We start from the raw sequence: 13,548 nt of genomic DNA on the forward strand, positions 1-13,548 counted from the left end.
TTGACTAGTGCAGCCAGACATGACTGGCCAGCGCCGCATTACTTCGTATCACTTCGAACATGCTGGTTTTGTGACGACACAAACGCAATTACCTTACCCAGAGGCCATTTTGAGATCCTTACACAACGACTCCATAAGTTCTCCCATATTCTGCTTCAACGAACTAGAATGAATCCATACCAAATCCTCGGCGTCGCAAGCTCGAGCACAGAGAGTGAAGTCAAACAGGCGTACCGAAAATCAGCCCTACTGCATCACCCAGACAAAGCAGGGCCAGAATCGACAGCAAGATTCCAGACTCTTCGGACCGCATACGAGCAGATCATCGAGAAGGGCTTTGCGACCATTAAAACGAGCTCTGCAACTCAGACACCAGAGCGAAGCCATCAATCCGAGAACGAAAGATGGGGTTCGCATGCATATGAGCGATGGGTCGAAAGCAGGACAGCAAAGCCTGTACAAAGAAAGTGGGCAGGTTCTTTCAAGAGATCTCGATGTGGAAAATCGGAGGTAAATGCTAGTGATGCACCTTCAGATATGTATTCTTCTTCCAAGAAACCGCCGTCGAGAGGAACGGCAGCCAAGGCGACTCGAGTGAAAGAGAGCCTGGCGGATGATGAGTGGCAGACAGGCTGGGAGGGTTTCAAGCGCAAACCTTAGCACTTTAGGTCATACATGAAGACTCTTAGAAGGATGCTCATCTCTTGTATGTTGCGCTCCTCAAAGAACCTTGAGGTTGATTTCTTGTCAGCCGCGGCAGCTGCATCCCAATAGCTTTCTTTGTCTTTGGCGAGATGACTGTAAAACTATCGGCGATATTCCGGATCTGCGGCTGGACAAGACGCGATAGGTTGTGATATTGCTGCTGGTGAACATGTAGCATTATCGAATGGAGGTATGAGAAGAACTTGGTGATTCGTGCCATTTTTGCTTCTGCTCGTTATCGAAGGAAGTCGCGAGGTATTATCAACTTTTTGGTATGTAACGTGTCCCGGTTCAATTCGTGCTCGATTGAGATGGTAGAGAAGGAGGTTGGTCGTGTGACACGCGATAAGACGTGACTGCGTGGTAGGATATTGGTGAAATTTTCTCGAACGATGCTACTAAGCCGCGTTGTCATACCACTTGCTTGGTGTTCGTGTTGTAAAACTTTAGAAGAAAATTGCGTTGTCTGTAGAGAGGAATGCAAACATCACAGTTCTACTCTGCGATAACAGGCCCCAGAGGCGGCAATGATTCCGTTCACCGCTCTGCCGCCTTCCGACGATGAGCGCCAAAGATTTTCTTAGCATTTGCCGGCTCATAGACTCTGTACAGCTTCGGAAGGGGTCAATTCTCACAAGCCACGATCGATCCTTCCTTCCACCTCCTTTCGCGCCCCAGAACTTGCTGACTACCTTCGCTCCTTTTATTGGCCAAGTCGTGCTCTCTATCTGTCTGCAAACATGTCCGAAAAGCCTTCGATCCGCTGGGGCATTATCGCTGTCGGCTTGATCTCATCATGGTTCGTTGAGGACCTCTTGATTGAGCGACCTGACGCCCCTATCAAGCATATCATTCAGAGTATTGGCGGGAGAGACCTGAAGAGATGTGATGAATTCGCGCAGAAGTACTGCCCGAACGCCTCCCCGAAGCTCTACGACAGCTACGAAGCTGTATACTCTGACCCTGATGTAGACGTGGTTTACATCGGCACTCCACATGCGTTTCACAAGCAGAACATGCTGGATGCTATTGCTGCTGGTAAGAACATACTTTGTGAAAAGGCATTTACGATAAATGCCAAGGAAGCTAGGGAGGTATTCGATGCCGCCAAGGCCAAGGGAGTATATGTTATGGAAGCAATGTGGCTGCGTTTTCGACCCCTGATACATCGCCTAAGAAAGCTGTTGTTTGAGGAGAAAGTCATCGGTGACGTGTATCGTACTTTCGCCGATTTTGCTATTGAAATTGATATCGAGTCCTTGCCCCAATCCTCTAGATACAAAGACTTGTCTCTGGGCGCGGGCACCCTACTCGACACAGGCATTTACTCCTTGACGTGGGCGCTACTTACTTTGGATCCCGGCTCACCTGGCCATTCAGAGAAGCCCATCGCCTTGGGCATCCAAAGCCACGAAGACGGAATCGAAGTGACCACGAGCATTCTCCTCCAATACCCCTCTACCGGCAGACAGGGAATCGTAACCTCCAGCTCAAAATCTAATGGCCACCCCAATGTCTTCTGCACCATTTGGGGCACAAATGGCCTAATAGAAGTCGAAGGCCCAACAACGTCTCTGCCTCTCTCGTTCACTGTCTACCCCAAGATGGAGGGAGATCCAAATTCGGGATCGCTGCAAAGAGGAGAAGGTACGAAACATGATTTTGCGCAGATTGGCAGAGGTTTCATCTATGAGGCCGACAGCACAGCATTGGATGTGCTAGCTGGCAGGAAAGAAAATGCAATCATGCCCTGGTCCGAAACTCTACATGTACTAGATATAATGGATTCAATCAGGAAGCAAGGAGACACTTGCTATCCAGGTCACGATGAGTCATTATAGATGAAATACCCTTGCGCAGTGAGAGAGGCACATACACGACACATCACATAAACTTATACACAGAGAGCGGATCAGTGAGAAACACGACTGTCTTCTACGACACTGGAGCCTGCGAAAGAGTAGCAAGCAAGAAGCTTTGTTCGATATGCTAAAGCTAGATGAGACGATGGCGAAGCTCTCCTGAGTCTTCATCTATATGCTGGTACCTGGTCCCGATTGTCTACCAGACAAGGCTATACAATTCTGTAGTAACCTTGGCCAATGTCCCATGTATAATCAGATGCTGTTTTTAGCCCAAGCCACCCAATGACCCAGCAAGACGCTCGTGTACGTCAACTCCGGCACAGCCCAACCTACAACGCCTTTGACTCCTCATGATATTTCCCTATCGCAGCTCAGTCGAAATGCTGGTAATGTCCTCTTCTTCGTTGATGGCCTCCTCGAGTTCGGGTTCGAGTCCAGCCTGTTGATGTTGCTGCCGCGGTTGGGCTTGCGGCTGGTGTCGTTGCCTTTGTAGGAGCTTGGCTTGGTTGCTGGACTGCAGAAGTAGATGGAGCTGGTGTATCGTCGCTGTCTGTGGCGCTGCTCGCTGGTGGAGCAGCACTGTTGGAGGGTGGAGCAGCACTACCGCCGCCAGGACAAAGAGTGAAGATGAGATCGGCATTGTCAGGGCAGACTTTTGTCCGGACGTCATCAGGCAGGTTGTATGCTGCATCGCAATAGTCCTGACCAGCAGGGCAATCCACAGTAACACAACTTGGGAAAGCGTCGGGAGTCGCAATCGACGGTGCGAGTGACATTCCCTGCATGGCGAATGGGTTGCCGTCGATGTTGGAGATATCATAGGCGACCATCTTGTTGCCCTTTGTCCATGTATACTCAAATTGTGTCACGGGAGCGCCATTGGCATTCGGGGACAGCTTGATCGAAATGCCGACGTTGTCGAGATTGTAAGACTCTGAATAACCACCGGCCGGCAGAGGTTGAAAGGCAGCATGAACGCTTTGCTTGATCGAAGCAAAGTAGACTGTGCTGCCGCAATTGTTCTTCACGATCGCAGTACCTGCGAGAGTTGTGGTAACGAACGTCAGCAGAAGTGCTGTAAGAGACAATGATTGTCGCATTGTTGTGTCAGTTAAATGCTGATCGATGTCTAAAATCTAACGAAGTATGAAATTTAACGAGTGTCAGTGGTGTGTACAATCAAGGTAAAAGAAGATGTGCAAGAAATTGGGCATATTCTATAGTACTAGTACAGCAGTGATTCACGACAAAGGACAGCCGGGGCGTCATGACCTTATTGTCACCTTTGCTGGGTCCGCGTCCAGTGAGCGAGATTCATCCCCTTTGTTTGCAACATGCCCTGACTCCAGACCCTCATCGGAATCGAGAGACTGGGGCTTTGTCTTTACCGTTCAACCACAAATCAGCAGTATACGTTAGGGGTCTACGTGGTAGGTTTGTTTCACGCTACTCGGCCGCAAGTCGTCATAGGTTGCCGAACTTTGACTCCACGATCGAAGCATAAGGCGGTTTTATTATACTCTTCTCCGCTCCTGTTTCAGCCCCCTATTTTTGCTCGATTCTTTGCGCTCCTCAGATCCGTAAATTTTCCGGTTCGTATGGCTCGATACCATGCGAAACACTGGATGGATGGTTTGAAAACTCTCTCTATATACTCAAGGTCAAGGGGATATGATTTGGTTTTGTAGACGCTTGCGATATATCTGCATCATCATTTGCTACACCAACGTGATATACTGTACTGCTGCGTTCTGTCTTTCCGTTAACCTTTTCGATCCGACAGAGTCCACTTCTCCACATATTGCTCCTTTACTCTGATATTTGAATATGGATTGCGCTCTCATTGGTGCGCATGGTTGTAGAAATGTTGAGCAGTCGCGATGTTTGTGAAGACGTTCGGATTCGTCGTCAGGATATGGTCTCTCAAGCATCCGAGCGCTTGCCAATCTCCTAGGTGTGGCATTGAGCTTATCGATATACTTTCGGATAGTGACGGCGACAACCTAGACTTCAGGAGATTGCCAGAAAATGACAGACTGATCGACAAACTCTTGATGTGCTTATGGGGATTCCTCCACCACCATGATGGGGAGAGATCGTACTCGAGTAGCAGTCGGGCTTGATGTGTTCTTCTCGAGTATACCACTTAGACCCCGACGTATCAAAGTATGGAAGGCACTTATTGCCTTGTGTTCACAGGCTGACTGCTCTTTCCATTCGTACAATACCTTCTTAACATGCCTAGCAGTTTCTCAGCTTCAACGAAGAGTTCACGATTATGACATATAGTGTGCTTCAATACTTCACGTCAGAGTCTTCCAGGAGCAGTTTTCAATTTGTCAAGTACGTAGAGCTTGTGAAGAGGCAGCGCACTCGCTGAGGTTATGCAAAGCACTGCTCGCATTCAAGTCTTGGCGCTCCTCCGAGAAAGACGAACAATCTTTTCTTCATCGCGGGAAAGAACAATCACAATCATATTGCCAACGTTCTTTTCCACAGTCTGCTCTTTTGATTTTATTTCTCGTCATTGAGTTCAGGTTGAGAAGATATCGCCTAAGTGCCGAATGACCTGCAAGCTGTTGGTCAACGCAATCCCGGGTTTTGATGATAATCCTACTATACCCAGAAATTTTTGCTAACACAAGTCGGGCTTGTATTGTTTTCTGAGCTATCTGGATGTGATTGCAGACATTTTATTACTAAAGACTAATTGCAGAAGGCTGCCAGGGAATGACTATTCCATAGACGCACAATGGACGAAATGGATTCTCTCCTCGACTCCCTGCTGGAGCAGCGGAAGGGTACGAGTGTTTCTTACATTGATGTTAGGTATGCGAATGTGCTAAGGCTCGAAAAAGTGCCCTCGAGAGGTGAAGGAGTGACAACGTTGAAGGCTTTACCTGTCACGGAGCCCATCTGCTCGTTGAAATACCCTACGATGATGGCAATGGATCCAGAATTTCTCCCAACAACCTGCTATCATTGCCTCGTCATCACGTCAAATCCTTTGCCACTTCCCGGATATGGATACACGTCGATGGATCTCAAGACGTGTAATGGTTGTCATATTGCTCGCTTCTGTGGCAGGGATTGCCAAGTGAAGTCCTGGCATGCTTACCACAAATACGAATGCAAAGTGTTTAAGAAGGTACAAAACAATTTGCCATCCTCTATGATGAGGGCAGTACTGCGGATGGTACTCCTCAAAGATCGAGGTCTAGTGTCAGACGAAGAGTGGGATCGTGTAATAGGTCTGGACTCACATGAACAGATACTCGCGGGAAGAGGTCGATCGAACCTTACAGACATGGCGGAAACCATTAAACATCTGGCCACATCAGGTATGAGCGTGACAATGATCCAAAGACTCATCTTCATTATGAAATCGAATGCCAATGAGCTTCCGACACCCATCTATGGAGGTATAGGCGTCATGCTTGATCCTCTAATAGGAAAGCTTAATCATTCCTGCGAACCCAATATATCAATTCATAGACCTCAACACACGATGGCTAGTGGCTGGATGGACTCGACGAATCTTTCAGAAGACGAACGGAAGACTTTCATCCAAATCATCCCACTGAGAGAAATCAAAGAGGGTGAGGAACTTCTCAACTGCTATATTGTTCCTACAGTGGCAGTTGAGGCACGCAGAGCAAAGTTGATGGAAGACTACTTCTTCCACTGTGAGTGTGGAAAGTGTCAGTGCGATGTCAAGGCTGCGGCACAGCTCATAGAATCACATCCAGACTTATCAGCACAATTTGGACAATGGGCACAAAAGACAATACGTTCTGTCCCTCAGCAGGTCAAGAAGCAGGGTGGGAACTCTCTGAGCAAAGCCATGGCAGCAATGGATCATTCCGAGCGATTTCTCGAGCATCCCACCCTGTACACAACGGGCGACTACCCGCAAATAGCTATGAGATTGACACTGCTGGGGTTGCAAAGCCAAGCATTTGACATAGCACTGATTAATATGCTCTGGGTGTATTTTCTCGTCAATCCGCAGCGCTTCGTTGGTGGACACACGCCGACTGAGATCTACACAATCTTCCTCTTGCTCGATATATTGGATGGAATTCTGCGGATCTCGATGCCACCAGGTGTTGAAACAGTCGATGCGGAAAAGTGGTCAAAAAATCTCACGACTCGAGGGTTGACGCTGGATGATCTTCTCCATTGGCGTGATAGGATCTGCTCAGATCTGGAAAGGAGGCTCGCAGGAAGTGCAGCAAAGGATCTGCTGAGTTTAGTTGAGAAGCGAAAAGAAAAGCGACGCGTTTCTCCAGCTCAAGGAAAAGATAAAGCGCAAGAGCAAAGCATGACAAATGCTGAAGCGGGAATGAGAAGTGCACTGAGACTGAAAGAGCCACTATGGAAGCTAGCATTGCACGAAACTGGGTGTTAGACGGCCACGCTTTGCGAGTACAAACGTATCACTCCGTTCCACCAACAACCTGTACAGTGTTTACGTTGCGGTTGCGTTAAGAGCTTGAAGGTACGTCCGCCTTGGAAGGAGCTCACGTGTCGTGGCAGCTACGGATCGGATCGAGCAGCACATTGTCCGCCGCTGAATCAATGGCCGGTATAGCTGTAGCTTCCGGCCAGTGATCGGCCACACATCCAGGGGAAGATCCAGGAATGCGGAAACTTGCGTTAGAGTCACGATTCGTGATGAAATTGAGAAATTTGCATCGGATGTGCTGAAGTGCAGTTTCGACAGGTTTATGTTCGAAATGCTTGCTCTGCTGTCTGTTGGTGCTCGACACGCGGCTCCAAGTAGTGCATAGAAACTTTTGATCGTCATAAGATGCGAGCCTTCGTCCGAGTATCGACCCTTAGACAACGATCGTCCGAACAATTTTCTTCCCCTCATCCAATATTCAAATATTCTCCTCGTGCTCGTTCTCGAGCCCTGTCGTATAAAACCTGTACCCAAACCCTACATAGGATACTGAGCCGACCTTCGCTGTCAGATAGAAGCTGTCAGCATATACGGGGACCCTCCCGTCGCTCAATCTCCGGCACAACCATGACAGGCACGAAGATCGATGGCACGGCCATAGCAAAAAGTATTCGAGAAAAATTGCATGCACAGATAGAAGAAACTCAGAAGAGCAATCCTAGATTCAAGCCATGTTTAAAAATCATTCAGGTTGGCGATCGACCAGATTCATCCACCTATGTTCGAATGAAGCTGAAGGCAGCTGAAGAGGCTTCGATTGACTGCGAACTCGTCCACCTACCTGATACCGTCACTGAACCAGAGATCCTGCAGCAGATCTATACGTACAACAACGACTCTTCCGTGCATGGCATCCTGGTTCAGCTACCCTTACCGAAGCACCTGTCCGAGCACACGATCACTTCCGCTGTCCTTGACGAGAAAGATGTAGATGGCTTCGGTGCCACAAATATTGGTGAACTAGCTAAAAGAGGAGGCAAGCCATTCTTCATTCCCTGTACACCAAAGGGTGTTATGGTCTTGCTGAAGGAGGCCAACATAGATCCTAAGGGCAAGACTGCTGTTGTGCTTGGAAGAAGTGACATTGTCGGCAGTCCTGTCAGCTATCTGCTTAAGAACGCTGACGCAACTGTCACTGTGTGCCATTCGAAGACAGCCAATCTGCCAGAAGTCATTAAGCAAGCTGATATTCTGGTAGCTGCAATAGGGAAGCCTCATTTCGTCAAGGGCGATTGGCTAAAGCCTGGTGCTGTGGTTATCGACGTCGGTACAAATTACATTCCGGACGACTCGAAAAAGTCTGGTCAGAGACTGGTTGGTGACGTCGACTACGAATCTGCTGTAGAGGTTGCGTCGTACGTAACGCCTGTGCCAGGTGGTGTTGGTCCTATGACTGTCGCTATGCTGCTACAGAACGTTGTCGAAGCTGCCACGACTTACTTCGAGAACCTCAAATCCAGAAAGGTCACCTCTCTCCCAATCAATATCAAGCAGCCTGTACCTTCTGACATCGCCATCTCACGGTCTCAGCACCCCAAACAGATCACACAAGTGGCCACCGAGGTCGGTATTGCACCGCATGAGCTCGAACCATATGGTGCATACAAAGCCAAAGTAGATCTGTCGTTGCTCAAGCGACTCGAGCACCGCAAAAATGGCAAGTACATTCTGATAGCTGGTATAACACCTACGCCACTGGGTGAAGGCAAATCCACTACAACTATGGGTCTATCGCAGGCAATGGGAGCTCATCTAGGCAAGATCACCTTCGCAAATGTGAGACAGCCCTCCATGGGTCCAACCTTCGGCATCAAAGGCGGTGCTGCAGGTGGCGGCTACAGTCAAGTCATTCCTATGGATGAGTTCAACCTTCATCTTACAGGTGACATACATGCCGTTACCGCTGCAAACAATCTGCTGGCAGCTGCTATCGAAACAAGAATGTTCCACGAAAACACCCAGAAGGATGGTCCATTATATCGGCGCTTGGTCCCCGCGAAGAAGGGCAAACGCGAATTCGCTCCAGTCATGTTCCGAAGATTGAAGAAGCTTGGCATCGACAAGACTGACCCTGATGTCCTGACTCCAGAGGAGGTAACTCGGTTTGCAAGACTTGATATTGACCCTGAAACTATCACCTGGCGAAGAGTATTGGATGTGAACGACCGCCACCTTCGAGGCATTACTGTTGGCCAGGCATCGACCGAAAAGGGCCACACTCGAGAAACTGGCTTCGACATCTCGGTTGCAAGTGAATGCATGGCAGTCCTTGCACTCAGCAACGACCTCAGAGACATGAGAGAAAGACTTGGAAAAATGGTTATAGGTACCTCCAAGGCCGGTGATCCAGTGACTTGTGACGATCTTGGCGTTGGTGGCGCGCTTACAGCTCTTATGAAAGATGCTATCAAACCTAATCTCATGCAGTCTCTCGAAGGTACACCAGTTTTTGTCCATGCAGGGCCCTTCGCCAATATCTCGATTGGAAACAGCTCTATTCTGGCGGATAAACTTGCCCTGAAATTGGCAGGCACTGAGCCAAACGAGGATCCCGCCGAGAAAGCGGGCTACGTTATCACAGAAGCTGGTTTCGACTTCACCATGGGCGGCGAGCGCTTCTTCAACATTAAATGCCGTGCGTCTGGTCTTGTGCCTGATGTTGTGGTAATTGTCGCCACAATCAGAGCACTCAAAGTTCACGGTGGCGGCCCCGAGATTTCACCTGGCGCAGCACTGGCCGAGGAATATCGCACTGAAAACGTTGACTTACTCAAGAAAGGCTGCGTCAACTTGGCCAAGCACATTTCGAATGCCAAGAGCTACGGTGTCCCAGTCGTGGTGGCCATCAACAAATTTGAAACTGACACCGACGCAGAAGTTAAGGTCATCCAGGAAGCTGCACTAGAAGCCGGTGCAGAGTCCGCCATCCTCGCAAACCACTGGGCAGAAGGCGGCAAAGGTGCAGTAGACCTTGCCAAAGGTGTCGTCGCCGCAGCAAACAGCAAGCCAAATGGTCAAGATTTCAACTTCCTCTACGACACCACAGAGTCATCATCTATCCAATCTCGCATCGAAGCCATCGCTCAAAAAATGTACGGTGCAGCCTCCGTCTCATTCTCCGACCTAGCACAGAAGAAAATTGATACATACACCAAGCAGGGCTTCGGCCACTTACCGATATGCATCGCCAAGACACAATACTCTTTATCGCACGATCCTGCACTCAAGGGTGCGCCGACTGGTTTTGATGTCCCTATTCGAGATGTACGACTTGCCGTGGGTGCAGGCTACCTGTATGCGCTCGCTGCGGACATTCAGACAATTCCCGGTCTACCGACTGCGCCAGGGTACTTGAATGTCGATGTGGACCCGGAGACTGGCGAGATTGACGGTCTCTTCTAGATGTGTTGAGCAGACAATGCATTTTCATAGAGCAGGCAATGTCATCATGGGAGTAGATAGATGAGAATCGTGTACGGAGTTGTGGTTGATTTGTACTTATTCAACATTATGATACCCCTTCAATAGTTCAACAGGGCAGGCAGGCAAGCAGGCGAGTTACGTTTAGACAAGACGTTGATAGAAAGTTTCTTGTGCCTGAAGTAGTCAAACTACCAGATGACAATAGAATGTTAGTTGTCAGTATTGAGCTTTCGGTGATTTATTGAGTTTGTCACAGTGGTTCAATTCTTGACATGCACTTGGCAATCACGCAACGTAGACATGTGCGGCTTAAGCATAGCACTTCTACAGGCGATACAAAGCTATAGGCGGTGTCAAGCTCGGCGCTTACGCATTTGTAGGCAAAAGACGAAAACGAGTATTGTGTAGGAATGGATCTTCATTCTATGTACAGACCCATCGACACCTGGACAGAGGTGCAGTGTACTGCTGTCGTATGGACAGAAAACTAGTATTAGCTAGTAGTGACGACAGAACTGCGAGCTTGTCGAAATGTTCCAGCCCTACCATTGCTAGTCACCTCGGTGAGGAGCGACAATACGCGGTTGTATGGTAGGGTTTGGAGAAGGCATGCATCATGGCTCTTCACCCACTGCATAGGAAGAGATGAAGTCGATCATGATGTCGCCCAGTATTGAAGGTTTTCCTCCTCTTCAGGAGGCAAATCTTACTCCTTGTCCACATCCACCTAAAGGCTGACGAAGATGTCCCCTCTATCTTCTTCTCCGCTCAGTCGTGGCGGCATGTCGAGCGCTGCGTTCTGACTGTGGTGCAGCTTTGGTACTGACGGCATGCCTCGACTGAGCTTGTGCTGGTGCGCCTCTAGCAGCATTCTTGGCTCGTTCAGTTTCCAGGCGTGCTCTTGCTCTTCGCCTCAACTCGGCTTCGCGCTCGTCTTCTTCTGATTCATCACTGCTTGAAGTATCGCCAGCTTCATCACCATCACTGCTGGCTCCGCAGCTGCTTGAATCACTGTCTGCGTAACCACATCTCTTCCCACCACAGTCTAGCATGACTCTTTGTCCAGCTCTTGTCAGACCGTATCGGTTGCAACGGCAACGATTGGCATGTTCGCTGTCGCTACCTGAGGTGGCAGAGCTCGCGGAGCCGGATGTGGTAGAGAAGACAGTGCCGGAGCTGTCGGAACATTCGGAAAGCTCAGACGGTGAAGAAGCATATCGAGCATGACGATCCGAAAGGGACGTACCAGCAAAACGTTCTTCAAGGTCATCGATAGGTGACGCATCGTAATCTGCTTCACGAAGCCCACGACTAGCGTAAGGCTTTTGAGGTTTTGGATGGAGAATTTTGCCAGGAGAAAGGGCACGACCTTGAGGCACTCTGGTCGAGGTGGGTGTCTTTGGGGCTTGAGTGTCGAGCTTAGAGAGCTCAGGTTTACTAGTCGACGAGGCTGGTGCTGGTTTTGGCTTGCTGCCACCTGCAGGCACGTTCAGAACGTTCAGCTTTCGCCCCGTAGTCTTTTCCACGACATGTTCCTTGGCAGGATCGTGGGAAACATGGTAGCCATCGACGATGTAATAGTACCAGTACCGACTTCCGAGCTTCAGCGCATGAGCTCCCTGGAATCGAAAAGTTCCTTTCCAGGAACCTGGTTTAGCTTCTGGGTCTTTAGCCACGGCCAAAGGTAGTTGCGACTTGTAGCCATCCCATGAGCCAAGAAGGTGGACCGTGCGAACATTAGGTGAGGTGCGGAGAGTGAAAGTAAGCTGAACAGCCGGAGACGACATTCTGTTGGTTGAATATTTACTAAGCTCAAATGAAAATCGTGCGTTGCGTCGTGGACCGTGATCGTTTTACTCGCCAAGAGTATTGTATTAGTAGTTGTATGAAAAATAAAATCAGATACTAAATTATCGACTTCGAGGACTACGTATTGTCGAGAGCGTGGTTGAATTAGATTATGGACGACCGGCCAGCAGTCGTTGTCGATTAGAATTGAAGGACAGTAAGGTGACCTGGGATTGGATTGTCGTAAAATGTGAAGGTAGGTGCCAGACCTAACGGGATGTCCAAGGTGGAAGGAAGCAAGTCCAAGATAGAGACCCGAAGAGCTGGATATGTTCTGAAGTGCCAAGACAGAAGGGAAGGAAGCGCTGGACAGGTTAGTCTTCCTGAGGCGGAGGTGAATGAGACTGCTTATGAGTACAGTGTTTCAAGTACTCATGACAGGCTCTGGGAGCAGTCGGCTTACCTGAGATGCGGCACTGCAGATTGCCTACCACAATTAGATATTCACACTGAACTGGCCAGGAGTCTTTGACGCAGTGAGGTTTGCCGAAGTCGACTAAAGGGAAAAGAAAGTAAAGAGGTAATGTTGGGCAGCAAGTGCGATACGCGATGAGGGACTATTGATAGAACTATTGACCAGCAACAGAACTGAATTGTCGAATGGGAACCCGGTTGGAGAGGCTGTATTGTGTCTGTAGAGGTCGAATTGCCGCCGTCACGTATCAAAGCTGAAGCAGTATGCAGAATGATATGCAGATGATTATTAGTGGTAGGCGTTAATTATGGGATGCTCCAGGCACAGACAGCAGAGACCGTTCCGGACGGGTGAATTAGAGGAATAGTATCAAGCGCGTATCGGAAATAAACAAGACTTGCTTGCTGGAGGAAGAAAAGAGAAGTGATTCTAGGGCGATGTTTGCGGCACCTATATCTGATTTGGAACTCAACCAAGCTCAATGAAGAAGGCGAAGAGCCTCCACTTCTGAGAAGGTTGAAGCAGGCCAGCAGGAAATGCACATGGCTGCTGTATCACAAAGGCGACCCTCTGCAATGCAGTGCTGGGCATGGAAGTGGCAGGCGGCTTTCAGAGAGCACGAGCGAATGAGGTGGCGTCAAGGCTCAAGCAGGCGCGAAGGGAACCAAAGAAAGAACAACTCGAGGAAGGAGGAGAAGAAGAGGTGTGAATGGTGATCAAGTTCAGCTCCAAAGATGGGCGGCTAGAAGAGATGGTATGATTGGCTACATAGGCATAGGAAATAAGTGACCGATCAACCTCGACTCTCGACGTACAAGGATGGC

General features: G+C 49.1%; 6 protein-coding genes across 6 annotated transcripts; 4 read left to right on the forward strand and 2 right to left on the reverse strand.

The window, feature by feature from the left end:
• Positions 1-168: 168 nt before the first annotated feature.
• On the forward strand, positions 169-660 carry LTR64_001281 (uncharacterized protein; the record flags this gene model as incomplete). Its single annotated transcript, XM_064895662.1, has 1 exon — positions 169-660. The coding sequence occupies one exon, from the start codon at positions 169-171 to the stop codon at positions 658-660; it is 492 nt and encodes a 163-aa protein (XP_064758349.1).
• A 785-nt stretch (positions 661-1,445) lies between these two features.
• LTR64_001282 (uncharacterized protein) lies at positions 1,446-2,546 on the forward strand (the record flags this gene model as incomplete). The annotated part of the gene is made up of 1 exon (XM_064895663.1): positions 1,446-2,546. The coding sequence occupies one exon, from the start codon at positions 1,446-1,448 to the stop codon at positions 2,544-2,546; it is 1,101 nt and encodes a 366-aa protein (XP_064758350.1).
• Positions 2,547-2,941: 395 nt separating this feature from the next.
• Positions 2,942-3,784, reverse strand: LTR64_001283 (uncharacterized protein; the record flags this gene model as incomplete). The annotated part of the gene is made up of 2 exons (XM_064895664.1): positions 2,942-3,609; positions 3,748-3,784. The coding sequence occupies 2 exons, from the start codon at positions 3,782-3,784 to the stop codon at positions 2,942-2,944; spliced, it is 705 nt and encodes a 234-aa protein (XP_064758351.1).
• Positions 3,785-5,322: 1,538 nt separating this feature from the next.
• Positions 5,323-6,981, forward strand: LTR64_001284 (uncharacterized protein; the record flags this gene model as incomplete). The annotated part of the gene is made up of 1 exon (XM_064895665.1): positions 5,323-6,981. One exon carries the CDS (start codon positions 5,323-5,325, stop codon positions 6,979-6,981), a length of 1,659 nt encoding a protein of 552 aa, XP_064758352.1.
• Positions 6,982-7,605: 624 nt separating this feature from the next.
• ADE3 (tetrahydrofolate synthase) lies at positions 7,606-10,440 on the forward strand (the record flags this gene model as incomplete). The annotated part of the gene is made up of 1 exon (XM_064895666.1): positions 7,606-10,440. One exon carries the CDS (start codon positions 7,606-7,608, stop codon positions 10,438-10,440), a length of 2,835 nt encoding a protein of 944 aa, XP_064758353.1.
• Positions 10,441-11,213: 773 nt separating this feature from the next.
• Positions 11,214-12,248, reverse strand: LTR64_001286 (uncharacterized protein; the record flags this gene model as incomplete). Its single annotated transcript, XM_064895667.1, has 1 exon — positions 11,214-12,248. One exon carries the CDS (start codon positions 12,246-12,248, stop codon positions 11,214-11,216), a length of 1,035 nt encoding a protein of 344 aa, XP_064758354.1.
• Positions 12,249-13,548: the final 1,300 nt, after the last annotated feature.

Source organism: Lithohypha guttulata, assembly GCF_036872675.1.
Source record: "Lithohypha guttulata strain CCFEE 5908 chromosome Unknown scaffold_1, whole genome shotgun sequence".
Taxonomy (NCBI): domain Eukaryota; kingdom Fungi; phylum Ascomycota; class Eurotiomycetes; order Chaetothyriales; family Trichomeriaceae; genus Lithohypha; species Lithohypha guttulata.